This window comes from Chelonia mydas, chromosome 1 (assembly GCF_015237465.2).
Source record: "Chelonia mydas isolate rCheMyd1 chromosome 1, rCheMyd1.pri.v2, whole genome shotgun sequence".
NCBI classification, from domain to species: Eukaryota; Metazoa; Chordata; order Testudines; family Cheloniidae; genus Chelonia; species Chelonia mydas.
The window spans coordinates 332,824,998-332,842,329 of record NC_057849.1 but is presented as its reverse complement, the minus strand read 5'-3'; the positions used below and the strand labels follow the sequence as shown (position 1 = coordinate 332,842,329).

The following is a 17,332-nucleotide window of genomic DNA, read 5'->3' as shown; positions in this document are numbered from 1 at the left end:
CTAATTTACAGTTCACATATGTACAGCCATCTCTAGTAACACCAACTGCCCAGGTCCTGCCTGTATCTGACACTGTATCCTTCAATCTCTCATTAATGCAAATAGGAAGGGGACTAGACAAGCAAAAACATTGTTCATTCCATCTAGAATGTTATTTCATGCTAATGGCTGAAATAAATTAAAAAAAAAACCCACAATTTGTTTTAAATGAATAATAATTTCAGTATGGTCGTGTCATAAACTAGAGATGACTGCACCATAGCTGAAGTTGCTTTGTTTCTCATGTGGGCATTACATGACTTTAAGGGGTAGAGAGGAAGGTTTCCTCCAGCTAATTTTCATATTTAGGTATTAATTATTATTATCCAGACAATGGATGCTTATGAATTTTTCTACATATACAGCACCCCCCCCTTCCCCCCGTGGTAGAAGGAGAGAGCCTGGAGCACAGGGCCTGGTGCAAGGCCTGAGGCAGGAACCAAAGGCTTGGTGAGCATTGCTAAAACAAAGGCATGCCTAGGTACAGGATATTCATGTCAACTCATTCCTGGGAGATGGTACAGGATCACACCAACCCTGAGAAAGACAAAGATGGGAGGATAGAATGATGGATGGGGATGTTTTGTTAAAATGAGCAGGTACAAGGGTTGGTAACTAACCACGTCAGGAGTGTAATACGTAACTGGTTTGTATCAATGGCTAAAAGAGAAATCATCGGAGGGGCACCTTTGTCCGGCAGAAAGGCCCGCTGCTGATTGAGCTGAGTCCATTGTGATGGGCATACGCGTGTTAGTGTACCTGTCACCATGGAGCCAGGGTGCTAGTACCATGTTTCGTCGATAATAAACCTGCAGCCACAGTAGAACAGCAGCAGCCATGAGCCAAGAAGCAGAAAGTCCCATCCTCACATGCCATCTAAATTCCATTAAAACAGTGTAATATCAGGCTGTTCAGGAAGCGATCCTGTCCTAATAGTACCCACCATCGCCAGATAAAGAAAGAGATCTTAAGATGTTTAAAGAAAACTTTGCTAGCATTCTGTCTGGCAAGGAATCACTTATCAACAGTTGTGGTTGTGAAATCTCTACTTCTTTATTGTTTTGCCTTTATGATCCCTACTTCTCTAGTATATGCATGGTTTGGGGGTGGCCAAAAGGAAGTTCTTTGGAACCAATTCCAGGACACAGCCCGAGATCAGAGCTGCCAGATCTCAACACCCTGCCAACTATATCATGCAGAAGCTGGAGTCCCCAGATGACCTGATTCTGACTGGCCACCAAGAAAAGTTTGTCTGTCTTATTGGGAGTGGTGAGCGTTGTATGCTTAGCGTGTGCATTCTGTTTTGGTAACTGTCAATACATAGAGGTTCAGGATATTACTGTGTCAGGCTCTTTCACTGCTAAAGTATCCCGTAAGCCCACAGAGGGTTGTGCCCTGAGCCCTAGGTACAGGGTAAGGAGGTGCCTAAATTAACTGCATTATGCCTTGAGCCCAGGGAACTGGGCAAAGGCAGGTGCCCTAGCGTGCGTGGGTAACACCAACAGCTTCTCACAGAAGCCTTCCAGTCCTCAGATGAGTGAGCGGAGTGGTTAGGCAAGCGCTGATGGCTCACCGGGGATGCTTCACTGACGTCCGTGTTGGCTGGTCAGGGAAGGTGCATGACACGCAGCTCTTTAAGAACACGGGACTGTTCCAGAAAGCTATAAGCAGGGACCGTCTTTCCCAACCGGTGGATTACCACTGGCGATGTTGAAATGCCAGTAGAAATGCTGGGGGATCCTGCCCCCTTAGTCTCCTCATGAAGCCGTACACCAGCCACCTCAACAGCGCCAAGGAGCGGTTCGACTACAGGCTCAGCACGCAGGGGGTGCGTAATAGCAGCAGATACAAGTCTGCCTCCTGCCTTCACAGGATGGACAGGCCATTCGATCCTGGGAAATTCTGCACTGTGAAAGCTGCGTCTGAGATTTGTCAACCTTTGTTCATTTCATGTTCATGTTGTAATCACGTGATAATTGATCTAACATGGATTAACGGTCCCATTCCAGCTCCCAGTGGATGAATCCACACTCCGTAGCCTACTCCTGCTGATAGGCCCCACTGCTCGGTCTCAAAGGAAGGAAACTGAATTACTTTCTGATCCCTGCAAGTGATCCTGACTCATCACATTTGCCCTACCTTGGCAGGCGGTACAGCCAAGGTTTTTACAGCTCTCCGAGTAGAGAGCTCCAGGTGCCTTTCCCGGTTAAGTGCATGTGAAAAAGAAGCTAACTAGCTCTTAGCACTAGCATTTCTGCAGGGATTCCCCTCCTGTTCATAGCAGGACAGTTAGCCAAAGCGTCCAGTGGTGCTGTGTTTGATGAGCAAGCTAGTAACAGACACGTGTTTGATCCTCCCCATTGTGACATATTACATTTTAAAAATGTGTCCCCTCCCCCCGCCCTTGGTTCTCCACAGAGATATTATTGTGCTGGGGCATCTTTCCATGCGTTCCCTGTGTTCTCCTTCCTTCATTCCTATAAGAGTTGCTGGTGTGAGAAGATTTCCCCATGAGAGAAGTTATTTCTCCACACCTCCTCCCCAGGAACAACTGCCACAGGCGCTGATTAATTTTGCCCCAGTTCACAGAGCTGCTACTATACAGATAAGAACAGAAGAACGGCCATACTGGGTCAGACTAATGGTCCATCTCACCAGTATCCTGTCTTCTGACAGTGCCCAATGCCAGGTGCTTCAGAGGGAATTACCAGAACAGGTAATCATCAAGCGATCCATCCCCTGCTGCGTGTTTCCAGCCAGGGGTGCTGGAACAATTTTTATAGTGGGGATGCTGAGAGCCATTTAACCAAACTATAAACCCTGTATATGATGAAAACCACTTCAAGCCAGGGGGTGCGCCTGCACCCCCAGCACCACTAGTTCCAGTACCTATGTTCCCAGCTTCTGGCAAACAGAGGCTAGGGACACCATCCCTGTCCATCCTGGCGAATAGCCATTGATGGACCTAGGCTCCAGATGGAAGATCCCTAGTGTGATCCTACCTCGTACTAGAATGATGGTGGAGCACTATTTCACTAGGAGGGTGGTGAAGCACTGGAATGGGTTACCTAGGGAGGAGGTGGAATCTCCATCCTTAGAGGTTTTTAAGGCCCACCTTGACAAAGCCTTGGCTGGGATGATTTAGTTGGTGTTGGTCCTGCTTTGAGCAGGGGATTGGACTAGGTGACCTCCTGAGGTCTCTTCCAACCCTAATAGTCTATGATTCTATGGAGCTATGTTTATTGATAAACAGCCATTATAGAAAGTGAAGATAGTTATTTAATGTCTGGCTAGAAAAAGAATAATGTAGAGGAATAATTTCTACTGTATCAGAAGGGTAACCGTGTTAGTCTGGATCTGTAAAAGCAGCAAAGAGTCCTGTGGCACCTTATAGACTAACAGACGTATTGGAGCATAAGCTTTCGTGGGTGAATACCCACTTCGTCAGATGCATGTAGTGGAAATTTCCAGAGGCAGGTATAAATATGCAAGCAAGAATCAGGCTAGGGATAACGAGGTTAGTTCAATCAGGGAGGATGAGGCCCTCTTCTAGCAGTTGAGGTGTGAACACCAAGGGAGGAGAAACTGCTTTTGTAGTTGGCTACCCATTCACAGTCTTTGTTTAATCCTGAGCTGATGGTGTCAAATTTGGAAATGAACTGAAGCTCAGCAGTTTCTCTTTGAAGTCTGGTCCTGAAGTTTTTTTGCTGCAGGATGGCTACCTTTACATCTGCTATTGTGTGTCCAGCGAGACTGAAGTGTTCTCCTACAGGTTTTTGTATATTGCCATTCCTAATATTTGATTTGTATCCATTTATCCTTTTAGGGACTGTCCAGTTTGGTCAATGTACATAGCAGAGGGGCACTGCTGGCATATGATGGCGTATATTACATTGGTGGACGTGCAGGTGAATGAACCGGTGATGGTGTGGCTGATCTGGTTAGGTCCTGTGCTGGTGTAGATATGTGGGCAGAGTTGGCATCGAGATTTGTTGCATGATTTCTATTGTGTAAATGCAAGTCTAAGGGTAGTTTCAAACTTTCTTGTTATTATTTTTCCTTCGTATAACTTACATCACTAGCTGCTTATGCATCTTGAAGGGACTGATGATAGTTAAAAAGGAAGTTATATTCTTTCAAACATATAGAATTTCCATTATTTATAAGATTAGTAAGGAGGAGTAATATTGAGTGATATTGCAGAAGCTAATACTACTGTTTAATTAAACAACTATTAGAATGTTAATACAGTTCCTTTTTTTAACTTAAAGTAAAATATTACAGAGACCCTGGGATTACAGCAAACATAGATTTGCTTTTCAGTGATTCCCAAGATACAGTGATTTAAAAAAAAATTCTTATCTGTTTACATAAGACAAATTCTAAACAGCCTAAACTATCCTGATTTATACATGTCTCAAGGACCTAATTCTGTCTGCATTTTTGCGTTTTAAATCCAGATTTTGTCACACATACAAGCATGTCAAAATACAAAGCAAAGCAGCACCCTATGAGAAGCTCTATCCATTAAAACAGAGTCAATGCAAATACTATAGGAGGAGGGCTTGGTGGAGTAGATTCCACAGTGGGATCCATGACATGGCCAAGACTTTGGAAATGTGGTGGCTTCTTCGGTGTCCTGTGAACGGCTTAGTCAGCAAATATTTAACTTTTTTTTTAGTTCACTCTTCTTACATCTAGATGTGGTGACGGTTGTACATGTAAGATGGGTAGAGACCGTCGTAGTGATATTGACGCCATTGCTCGATCTGTTCCCGGCTTCTCTCCTGTTGCTCTGTAGATGGGTGTAGAGGGGTGGAGAGTAGAAATAACAAGAGACAATGTGAACTGCGATTCATTTTCGGACAGCCAACTAATCTAATGCCAAATGTACTAGCAGCATTGAAATGGTGGCAAGGACTGTTGGCTCTCAAATCTCCAACTGCGCATCCCTGTCTGTCAAGTTGTGTGTAACATATAAAGGGAGGTTGTGGGGGAGGTTAGGCCGAGCGTACTTCCCCAAAGACTGAGGGTTTGAATGTAGGCGTTTGGCCCATTATAAGGACAGCTGTCACTTGCACTGTTCAGATCTGAATCCTCGTTTTGTGACTCGGGTCCACCTCTGATTTGTGAGCTTTCCTCATCCCCAACTTTCAGTTGGAGTTAAAAAAAAAAAAAAAAAAAAAAAAAAAAGAAAGAAAAAAACCCCACAAAATGTCAATGCAAATCTTGGTCAAAAGCACCAACTTGCACCTATTTTCATGATACGTCCGTGAGATGTGGCACTCACATAATTTGGTGGTGGGTGCCCGTATAGGAACCTAGAGAGAGATTTTTGCAGGATTTCCTTGCAAACCCCAAGCCTGCTCAGTTTTCCTGAAACAGGGTCTGGGTTTGCTCAGAAGTTTAGTGTTCATGAACATTAGCAAACCTTTCAACATGCTGAGTTTCTAGACTGTAACAGGGGGTTGGACTAGATGACCTCCTGAGGTCCCTTCCAACCCTGATATTCTATGATTCTTTGATTCTAAAAAAAGAGGTACATTACATGGGCCTCTGTGTTTTGTTGTGAATATTTTGCACAGCATGACCCTCTTCCTACCTCCAACATATACTGGATCCAGGTTTACTATTTCAGGTTGATCTATCTAGGTACCTACCTGCCCCATCACGACTGTATCTTTGTGATATCCTTGCAAACACACAATTAATGGGAGGATTTTAATGTTCACTATTAGTGATCTTGGGGAAGTGGCAAAAGGTTGTCTTACAATTTATTTATTTCGATGTATGGTTCTTCAAATCATTATCGAATTATTCATTAACCCATCAGCTGCTGGTCTGCCATAGGCCATGGTGCCATCCATTTATATGCTACTGAAGTCACTGGAATGGGTCCTAGCTGACATATTTGGTAATACAACAGGATGCATGTTATGCAACTCCAGCTACGTGAATAATATAGCTGGAGTCGACGTACCTTAGGTCAACTTATTGCAGTGTCTACGCCGGGCTGGATCGACAGGAGAAACTCTCCCATTGACTTACCTTATGCTTCTCATTCCGGTGGAGTATCGGAGTCGACGGGAGAGTGATCGGTGATCGATTTAGCAAGTCTTAACTAGACCCGCTAAGTCGACCCCCGGTGGATCAGTTGCCACAGCATCAATCCACGGTAAGTGGAGACAAGCCCTGAGTCTCTTCTTTTCTCAAAGGCACAAATACAGACATTCTCCAAAGCACCATTTTAAAACAGTGTGGATACTGTACTGGACTGGGACTCGGGAGACCTGGGGTCTATTCCTAGCTGTGCTACTGGCCTGCTGGGTGGCCTTTGGCAAGTAATTTCACCATTCTCTGCCTCAGTTTCCCCATCTGTAAAATGGGGATAATGATAGCGACTGTCTCTGTAAAGTCCTTTGAGATCTACTGATGAAAAGTGCTATATAGGAGGTGGGTATTATTTATTTTATCTGGAAAGTCAGACTATTTTGACAATCTTCTCAAAACAATAGACTCTCATATTCTGTACATGTGTCTCCATGACAGTTCTGGCATGAAACCAAAAATGTAATAAAGATGGGGCAATAAAAATAACTAACGCTTTTGGGTGAGTTTTTACCATTAGAATCATTTTCCTCATTTAAAAGGATGTACTGCAGAGCTGCTGAGAATTTGGCTTGGTTAGCCACCTCGATGTGAGGTTTCAGAAATACCTCCATGGATGTCTTTATTATGCCAAGTGAAAACCAGTCCTTCCGTTGCTGTCTTTACCTTTAACCACTTCACTGAACAGTCATCCCACAAATGGTTTTCACTACTCATTCTCTGGAGGGAACTAGCTGAAATGTCTGTACGGCCACTTGGTCATTTCTTTTGGGAAGGTCTGTTATGGAATGCTTTCTTACTGCAAGTATAGTCTCCACCATACAGAAAAAGTATGGAGTAGCATCTGAAAGACCGTTGTCATAGGGCCATCCCCACCACATAATAATGGGAAGGCACCACACAAGAGCAATGGGTTTACTAACTGAATAACTGCGCTGTTAATGTCCCCCATTCATGTCCTGTCAACGAGGCCTTGCGTCTAAAGTTTGTTATGGGCAAAGTGAGAGAAGTATCAAGTGCAGGGAAAAATACATGTAAAAAGAAATACTGCCATTGCTGGAAGAAAGACAACCAAGGAGAAAGAAAACTGTTCATGTTTTATTTAGATGTCTATTTCCAGAAATTTGGAGGAACTATTTAGTTGCATACAACTAGTCTAAAAAGTCTATTTAAAAGTAATTTTGCCCTCTTTGTTCTCTTCAAGAACTCGTTCTAGACTCTCTTATTTTTGTTGGATACATGTACAAAGAAATAGGACATCTTTCCACTTATATCAATTCAATGGCTGAGAAGCAAAAATATTTTCATTAGTGACTTGAATAATGGAGTGGAGAGTATGCTTATAATATATGCAGATGACACCAAGCTAGGAGGCGTCGCAAGCACTTTGGAAGAGAAGATTAGAATTCAAAATGATATGGATACATTGGAGAATTGGTCTGAAATCAATAAGATGAAATTCAATAAAGATAAGTGCGAAGTACTACATTTGGGAAGAAAAATGAAATGCACAAAATGGGAACTAACTGGCTAGGCAGCAGCACTGCTGAAGAGAATCTGGACGTTACAATGGATCCCAAATTGAATGTGAATCAACGATATGTTGCTGTTGCGAAAAAGGCTAATATCATACTGGAGTGTATTAACAGAAGTGTTGTATGTAAGACATGGGAGGTAATGCTCCATTCAGCACTAGTGCGGCTTCAGCTGGAGTTTGTGTCCTGTTCTAGGAGCCACACTCTCGGAAAGATGTGGACAAATTGGAGAAAGTCCAGAGGAATGCAACAAAAATGATCAAAGGTTTAGAAAACCTGACTAAGAGGAAAGATGGGAAAAAATTGGCTTGTGTTGGCTTTAGGAAAGAAGTCTGAGGGGGGACCTGGTAACAGTCACCAAATATGTGAAGGGGTGTTATAAAAGGAGACAGTGATCAATTGTTCTCAACGTCCACTGAAGGTAGAACAGAAGTAATGGGCTTAATCTGCAGCCAGGGAGATGTACGTTAGATATTAGGAAAAACTTTCTAACTCTAAGGGTAATTAAACTCTGGAATAGGCTTCCAAGGGAGGTTGTGGAATCCCCATCACCGGAGGGTTTTAAGGACAGATTGGACAAACACCTGTCAGGGATAGCCTAGGTTTACTTGGCAAGCATGAGGGGCTGGACTTGATGACCTATTGAGGTCCCTTCCAGACCTACATTTCTATGATGTGCTACTTTGCCTTTCTCTTACATTGTTCATTCAGGGATCCGAAAGTGTTTTACTAACATTAATTAATCAGGCCCCACCGTTCCTCTCTGATGTAGCCTAACTTTACAGATGGGTAAACTAGGCAAGTCACTCCTCAGTGTCACACAGCAAGTCATTGGCTCATGTTCTGGGCTTCTGCTCCAATTTTTAGAGCATCAGACTGGGAGTCCGATGACCTGGGTTCTATTCCCAGTTCTGCTGTTTGACCTTCATCAAAACACTTACCCCACTGTGTATTGGTTTATCCATGTGCTAATCTTTAACTGATAAATGCAGGGAAACTGCTACTTAAAGCTACTTCTCACCTTGTTACATGATACTGCATGCAGCCAGCATTTAAAATTACCCACTCTTCAACCTCCTGGGGTTTTGTATAGTGATTCTATTGCTAAACACAGGGTGCTACCATCATGCACATTCCTCAGACGGAAATGTTACCATGCAGGATGCAAAGCCCAGTTGAAACCAGTGGGGTTTCATATATGTGGGATGTGGAATGATGGCCTCCAGGTACAGTGTGTGGCATGGAGGAGTTGCTGCTTACAGTGGTTAGCAGTGACTTTCTAAGAGCTCTCTGCTGGCTAGAATGTGTGGAAGCAGTAAGGAAATGCAACCCAAGAGACATTCTACATTCCTAAAATCCCATCCCAAAAAACAGAAGCCTCATTCCAGCATCCCCTTTTCACCTTAAGGCAATAAATAAAACCTCATGGAATAGGCTTTCACAGTGGCAGTGTCCTCCAGGCAGGGACAGTGAAGAGACTCCATAGAATCACCCCTAGGAAATGCAAACCTGGAATCCCATTATATAGTCCTATCTAGAATTAGAGCATCACCAGTAGGTGGGGATATAAATCATACGGTATATGACAGAATATTGAGCCTGTGGGAATGAACGATGTGAAACCCCTGTAGAATTTGGCAAGAGTTGCTCTCTCGAGCAAAGAGTTTGATTGTAAGTTCTTTGGAGCAGGGGCTGTCATTTATTATATTTTTGTACAGGACCTAGCCAACAGGGCCCAACCACACTGTGGCCTTTAGGTGCTGCTACTGTATCAATGTTAAACAACACTAATAATAATAATAAATAATAATAATATCCTACCAGCCTGCAGCTAAAGTTTCAATTTTAGTTGTTTTGCTGTTCTTACCTTTATGTTCTTCCTTGACAAAATTCTCAAACTTGTTCCTTTGCTCTTCAAAGTACTCCCTCCTTTGCTCATCAGCAATCAGCATCTGCCGGGTCTCCGCTGCGTAAGAGATGTTTATTGTATTAGCAGCAAAAAAAAAAAAATCTTAAGAAGCCAGAGCATAACTTTAGTCCTCAAAACCCAATGAATCTGATTAGCCTTGTATAGCAGCACCTATATCCTGGGCTTTCACTGGTGGCTTAGCTGCTAAAGTCCTTGTTTACAGAAGGCTTTCAAAGAACTAGACAATCTGTATGTATTTCATCATCCCATTGTGCAGCACAATGAAACAATACATGCAATGATGCTGGTAGAGAAATTGCTAGCTCCCGTGTTATGCCTTTTAAATTCCATAGGAAAAACACAGGTTGTTCTAATTTAGTTTGGTGGATTACAGTTATCATATTTGTCCAATGATTTAAAACCCTGTGATAAATGCCTACTAGCTAAAACTTCCTAATGAAAAGTTCCCAATGAAAATGAAACCTTTTGACATTGGCTGGGTGTTACTACAATGTCAGAATGCATACCATGTTTGTTGAAAAGTTCGCTATGTATTCAAATAGAGAGAAGCCCAAATTGATACAGTCAACCTTTAATTTCAGGATGTGGATTGGAATCAAATCCTTGGTTCTGAACCTGGCCTCATGGCTTTGGGATTGTGTTCCCAATCTTTGACCCTGCTCTGTGCCCTTTCAGCTGTTCCAAAGTGGGACAGAGCAGGGTCAAACAGCTGGCTGGAGAATTGCCCTTGCACAGGGGAATTCCAGGGTGGCAAAGATGGCATAGCAGGCTCTCATGGCATAGTCATCTCCTCTTCTCTGGGGCATGCTGAGGCAGGAGGTTGCATGGGAAGAGTCCCTTGTGCTCTAGCAATCCTTGTTGACAGAATAGCTCCTTGGGGGCTATAAACAGCCAGCATAATTTAGAGTAGCCTTCAAGTCTCTCTAAATTGCAGTGGGGGCCAAACCGGACCCTGGCTGTCCCCAAGACTGGAGTGACAACAAGATGACCTAATACTCCTCTGGCTTTACCTTTTGGATCTTGAACCAAGGATCTGGCCCTGGTTTGGATACAGCCCCAGATGGTGGAAATCTTGTGTGACTTTCTTCAGTCACACTATTTCTGCCCAAGATGGCAGAAAGTGAACAGGAAAAACTAATTTTGTGAGATTTCTGCCATTTTGGGTTGAAATCTCATTAAAACAGCTAGGAAGATGACATCATCTAGCCCTGGTTTGGTCATTTACACCTTGCCTGGTGATAATTTAGGGTCCAATCTTAGAAGGTGTAGGTTTCTGCCAGAAGATGAATTTTTCTGGAAAGTGAGTTTTAGTTGGAATTTGATAAGATTTTTGCTAAGGTATTTTGGTAAGAGAGGCAATTGTTGTGCATATCCTCAAGATGCTTGTGCTTCATCTGTCCATTTGCTTATACATATTTCTTACATCACTTTCTTTCCCTCTATTTCTTACATCACTCTTTCTCTCTGTGTTTTTACCTGTTGGCTTGCATGAAAATGCAAAGTAAATAGCCAATTTCTATTTACAGCCATTCTTAAAATATAGCTTTAGAAATTACGGTCTTGCTCAGTGGATGGACAGACCTAGATAAAGTAACTTTGTTTTAGGGACCCAGGAGAATTTTTAACAGCTAGTTTGTTGAATCAATTCCCAAAGAGTTCAAGTGTTTTTTCAGGCAATAAGCAACAAGATAAAAGCTCCCACCACAGACCACGCATTTCCGCTGTACCCGTGCTTTGCTGCAGAGGTAGCAACCCACACTTGCGACAAGAAAGGTTGAACTCTCAGGAACCAGACCTGTCCCTTCTCACCCTATTATCAAATAGGATGCAACCAAAGAAAAGGCTCTCAGACAATTGAATAAATCTCATTGTACACATGGGACTGGGAACTGAACTGAGAGCATCCTGAAGAATGTTACTGGATAACTGAGGGTGCAAGCCAAAGGAGCTTGGCTAATCCTGCCCATTCCAAAGATAGCCATGAGTCATTATTATCCAGGAGAGATTCTTGGAAGGAACACTTGTAAAAGACAGTGGAAAGCAAGAGCTGTGACCACTTTATAGAAAGCCTTTGCCATATGCTTGTATGGTTCCTAGTGTAATGCCAATAGTTGTCGGCGGGCAGGATCAAACCGGGGACCTCTGGAGCTTAGTGCATGAGCCTCTACCGCATGAACTAAAAACCAACTGCCTGTGAGCTCAGGCTGTATAGCAGACTCATTTTATCTCTCTCTTTAAGTAGTCTTGGTGCCACTAGATGGGACAGAACACCACACCCAGAAGGTGTGTGGGTTACACTAGCACAATGGGGCTCCATCTTGGGGGCAATGTAAATGTTAAATACTGATAATCAAAACTAATCCTATAAATAAATGAATTGTTTGTATTGATGGCCCTACGTGTCATTAGTCGAAAGACTATAGGTATTCAAAATAGAGAAGGTCCAGCTGGTCTCCTTAGCCAATGCAAAAAAGAACATGAAAGAACAATTATTCCAATCCAGTGCTTCAGAGGCAGAGCAAAGTGAATTTCAGATGAGTAGAAAGAAGTGAGGGATAGAAGTGCAGGGATTTAATCGAGGCAGCAAACTTGAGGAGGTGGAAAATTAATGCTTTTCCTTCAGATATAATAAGCAGGAGGAGTTCACGCAACAAAGCAGAGCTAATTTCTGTATAGTGCTAGACTTGGCACCAATGAAAGAAAACACAATTAGCTCATTTTCTTTGGGTTTGTTTAAAGGTATAGATATTGATAATAGGTATTACATCAATTCCCATGTGTATTTTTAAAAGTGGCTGAACACCTGAAAGTTGAGAAACCTGCTTTGTGACATTGGAAAAGAGATGAATGTAAGAACAGCTTTAAGAAAGTGGAATATAAATATATTGGCTTAAAGAAGACGGTAATATAACCACTGATTAAAGAACTGTAGGAAAGAGATGAGAAGGGCTGAGGAAAATGGATGGGAACAAGTACTGAGTTAATCTTCTGTTCTAAGATCTATCATAGCTCTGGATGCGGTATTGACCCCAAGGTAGAGCATTGCACAATTAGTTATATTCGGGAGATGTTGCATGTTCCTCTGAAACATCCAGTAATATCAGCCACTGTTGGAGATAGATGGGCCTGTGGTCTGCTCCAGTCTGCCAACTACTTAAGGTCTCATGTTTTTGAGCACAGCCTAGAATAAACAATATTTTATGTTCTCCTTCTCATTGGCATCACTTTGAATTTGTACCAATGCTGGGGTACGGGTCTTTGCTGGTTGGGGGAAGGGGAGAACTGCCCTTACATTTAGCATATGATCATCTATGTTGGTATTCAGACTCAGTTCAGATGTGATCTGATTAGACTGGAAGTTTAGCAGAGTCTTCATTTAGGTTTCAGGTTGGGTTTGGGCAACTGGAAATATCCTTATTTCAGGACTGTGCTGGAGAGGTACAGGCTCCTTGCATCTTTTTTTTTTTTTTATGATGAGTGACAGGAAAAAAACTTCATGGGTCAAATTTCTCTTTCACCTACAGCAGCATAAATCCAATGTAACACCACTCAGAGTAACTGAAAGAAAAATATAGACCAGTGCCTCTTTCTAAAACATCAGGCTACAGAAGAGGGAAGATGTACCATAAGCTTCCCGAATGTGTCTCAATTCTGATCTGCCATGCAAATTGCCAGTCAGATCCAGGACATCTGGACATCTCCAAGGTATAATTTTCTGTTCATGCTAAATATTCCCAGGGGATTAGGACAAAAAACACCAGGTTCCTCCTAACCCATAACATAAGGATGTGATCGGAATTGTGCATTGATAAAAGGCTGGTAATGTAACCAGCTATGCCATCTGATGCTAGTGTTTGACAAGAATGGGTACATTCAACCTATCTTGAGTGGGAGGAAATTGTTCTGGTTCCCATCAGCCAAAGCCAGCTATATCTCTATCTGGATGCAACCCTTTATAGAATAAACCAGTACTTGTTTGATGGAGGGTGACTGAACCATGGCAGAAAAATAGGTTAGAGACACTTCTACATCGCTCACTAGTAAAGGAAGTGACTGAGAGTTAGCCCTTTTTGTTACAGGATACAAATATCATGAAGCTGTTTAATTTATTAAGCACTTATTGCCAAGCACATGTGTTCTGCACATGGTGAGAGGGGAGGCCATCAACAGTAAAATCATAACCTGGGCCCAGTGTCCCAGCCAAAGCTCCCCATCACCAGATCACTAATGCATGGAAGGATGCATGGAAATGGGGGTTCTTGGTTAAACTGGATTAAACAGAAAGGATGTACAATGATTCTGTGGACTCTGGCTAGACTTTGTTAGAGAGGGAGTTCTAGAGATCAGACCCAACCACTACGAAGCTCTTGTATCTCAGCCTGATCCCAGTTTGAACATCAGGAGGCTGATGATGGACAATCCCGCTGCTCAGTTATTTGGTGGAACATCATCCACAAGTAATGACCATATAATCTGCAGGCCTGTGCATATTTAATAAAACCACTGGGCCAGATTTTGCTCTGAGTCACACCAGTGTAAACCTATTCACTTCAGTGGAATTGTGTATTGGAATAGTGACTTCAGTGGGTTTACCCTGATGCAAATGAGAATACATTCTGACCCAAAGGCTTTATTAAATGTCTGGGAAAATAGGTTATATGGTATATTGCTTCTGGACGATAGCCCATTAAGTAACGGAGATCAGCAATTGAATGACAGAAGGTTGATCGTGCTCACTTTATATAACCCATTAAAATATTACATTATTGGTTACCTCACTGCAAGCATTGTTTTTATAGACCCTGTTGTAACTTACCTGTAATGGTAATCATCCTCCTCCTATATGTTTATTACCCAATTACATGGACACTACCTGGTAATTACAATGTAATTAAATAGTCAACAGTTAACATACTATTATATAGTAATTACATGATATTTGTGCCCTGTATTTTAAAGTGTTACCAGTTAAATCAGCCCTCCCTTGCACTTTAACTGAGTTAATTTTCAGATTATTACTGAAAGGTTAACATCTCTCCCAATAACCTAGCTGAAGTTTTGTTGAACCAGAGGACAGATCATTTCACTGTTATCCTGTTCAGTGCTTCAGCAAACAAGCCATGTGAATTAAGTTATGTTTTCCATCCCATGTGGAAATAAAACGGTGTTGTGGAAGCCAGGTGCATATTTCTTAATGCTACATTTGCAAATGTTTTCCAAGAAGAGCTGAAAACATTCATTCAGCACCGGGCCTGAAACCTGCTTGTTATTTACCAGCTTTCATAAGATGACGGTGTGAAAGGAGCTGAGGAGAGGAACTAAATAAGCCCCTATATTCACTTCACCGTGCTGTCCTGCACCTCCTACAGCAGCCTGCTGAGCTCCGTCTGCCCTGCTAGATGTCTCAGCTCTTTTGAAAACCAAGGAATTGGCATCCACTTCAGTTCTATTAGCCAACTTCAAGAGATTTTGCAGATGAAAAATATTTCATTTTCCAAAGTTACCTCTTGTCTCATTTAAAAAGATGCCAATGAACAAACCTCACTTTGGAGAATTCAGTAATGACTGATCCCTTACACCCACTCAGAAATGATTTGGTATGCCCTAAATCTTCCAAAGTGGAAGCCTGTAAAGTTCAATTTTTTGTCCTTCTCCCATATTATTTTTATTCAATTCATAAAAATTACATTTCCTCCCTGTCCCCCTCACACACTAATCCCTCTGGCGGCCCCCCCCAAATTGCTATTTGTAGGTACATTCCGTAATTTAAAATGTAGATAATTGAGAAGAAACCTGTTCTAATCCAAAAGAAACAACAACAACTTTGATCGGTGAATAAATCCTTGTAGAGAGTGGCAGGCAACTTAAGACTGTCTCAAGGGAAGCGGGAGATGAAAGAGGAGCAAAGAAAATACAGCTTTCCATAAACACTCCTGAACAGCCTCACCATTGAGCTCATCTCTGGATTTGGTGGCTCGCTTGCCACGCTTTTTGAAGAAGTTAGAGGCATCTGATTCTTGTATAAAAATCTTCTTTTTCACACCTGAAAGCAAAGAGAGAGGACTTGATCAGCCATAGATAGTAAATTGGGGCAACAATGTACATTTAAAAGCCGTAGGAGCAACTTTTCTCCTCTCCCCCCTAAAATTTTCAGCTCCACTTACTTTCCTTGTCCTCTTCCCCAGCTGCCTTCCTGGTGCCCACAGCAGCACTGTCGCTCTCCTCAAGAACTGGATGACAACAGCACAAACATAGTATTGAGTTCAGTGAAGAAATGCAGCATCCCACAGGAAAAACCTCAAGCAGATGTTGAAAGCTGCTACCTGCTAAAACCCTAAAAATCCTGCAGTCCAATAACAACCTGCCTGGGAAATTCACTTTTACACAGCAAGAGCAACAGTACAATCAGCAGCTATGTAGACATATATTTTTGTGCTCCCAGTTTTTATTTTTGTAGAAAGTCTTAAAAATAGCAATTAACAAGACCTGTAAGGACATTTAGTCCAGTTTATCCCATTATATTTAAAAAATTGTCTGTGTATTCCTAGTATAACTTGATGCCTAAATCCTTTAGAGATTGTAATAGATTACAGTGGATTAGATTAGATTCTCACATACTCCCTCATGCTCATTTGACTAGCAATGTGGTAAATGACAGTGTTCTTATGTTACCCCAATGACACGAGTTCAGATTTCTATCATTCCTTGCTGAAATTCTATGCTTCCTGCTAGCACTATTATTACTCTGGATCATACATACCAACCAAGAGCACAAAAGTTGCAAGGCAAGAGAGAAAAAGGATTTCTTTCCAGTTCATCTTTGTTGTGCTCCAGTTGACTCCTCAGAAAAATAGTGAATATCACAAGAAGTTTCTTGAGATCTGCTTGCAAATTCCTCCTGTTAGCTGGAAAAGGAAGCAGGGAGCTGGGATGTCACTGTGGGAAAGAGGAGGGGCACGGGGTAGCACTTCAGTTGGCTGCTCGTTACCAGATCAAAGGAGGTTTCAGGCAACTTGAAAACATCTATATGAGACATATCCTGTGGTCATCAGCATTTTGATGGAAGTCAGTGTTACAAACTGCCAGGCAGGTGGGATGGCCTGGCTGGGAGATGACTATTACAAGCAAAAGATTATACAGCATATTATTTTTGGTCATCTATTGTATATAATTTAAAATGCAATTAAACTCTGAAAAAAAAAACCCCTTTGTACTCGGCAGATCTGCTCTCTGCTGTATCAGAGTCAAATCCAGTGAGTTTAGTGACTATAAGCTTTTAGTGCTTTTTTAACTTCCGTTAGCCCTCCAGAGTCAGCCCAGCTAAGAAAGGAGCCTGATTCTATTGTTTCTAGTGCATTACTAGCAGAATGGTTTACTAAGTTCATTCATTTACACCTGTGCGAGTGCCAGTGAAGGCAATGTGGCTGCACGGGTGTCACTGAGGACATAAACATTAGGGCCTGAATTCTCAGCTGCACTAAGGCCCCTTCACATAGTGCTGGCAGCATAAAGGGGCCTTAAAACTGGGGTATGTTACATAGTGTCTGGAATTATATCCCTCTGATCTTCTGGAAAGCCATTAAGTATGTGCCTAGAGCTGGGGATATGTAACAGCAGCACAATCAAACCATGTTTACCTTAACAGCATGTGGAATATAAAAATAATTTGGATACGGTTGGGAGGAGTTTGGCTACCTAATGGGTGTGATGCAGGTCAAGA

At 42.3% G+C, this 17,332-nt stretch overlaps 1 protein-coding gene across 1 annotated transcript; it reads right to left on the bottom strand.

Annotated features, from left to right (window-relative positions):
- Nucleotides 1-4,113: 4,113 nt before the first annotated feature.
- On the bottom strand, nt 4,114-16,785 carry UCMA (upper zone of growth plate and cartilage matrix associated). The gene is made up of 5 exons (XM_007056556.4): nt 16,373-16,785; nt 15,777-15,842; nt 15,560-15,655; nt 9,550-9,648; nt 4,114-4,834 (listed from the first exon to the last, which is right to left on the bottom strand). The coding sequence occupies exons 1-5, from the start codon at nt 16,428-16,430 to the stop codon at nt 4,737-4,739; spliced, it is 417 nt and encodes a 138-aa protein (XP_007056618.1). The 5' UTR covers nt 16,431-16,785; the 3' UTR covers nt 4,114-4,736.
- Between the last annotated feature and the right edge of the window lie 547 nt (nt 16,786-17,332).

Excerpts from the sequence above, each read along its gene's own strand:
- UCMA (XM_007056556.4), bottom strand. The coding sequence starts at position 16,430 with ATGAACTGGAAAGAAATCCTTTTTCTCTCTTGCCTTGCAACTTTTGTG. Across the intron at positions 15,843-16,372 it reads AACTTTTGTGCTCTTGGTTG|TTCTTGAGGAGAGCGACAGT; the intron begins GTATGTATGATC and ends GTTGTCATCCAG. Across the intron at positions 15,656-15,776 it reads TGGGGAAGAGGACAAGGAAA|GTGTGAAAAAGAAGATTTTT; the intron begins GTAAGTGGAGCT and ends CTTTGCTTTCAG.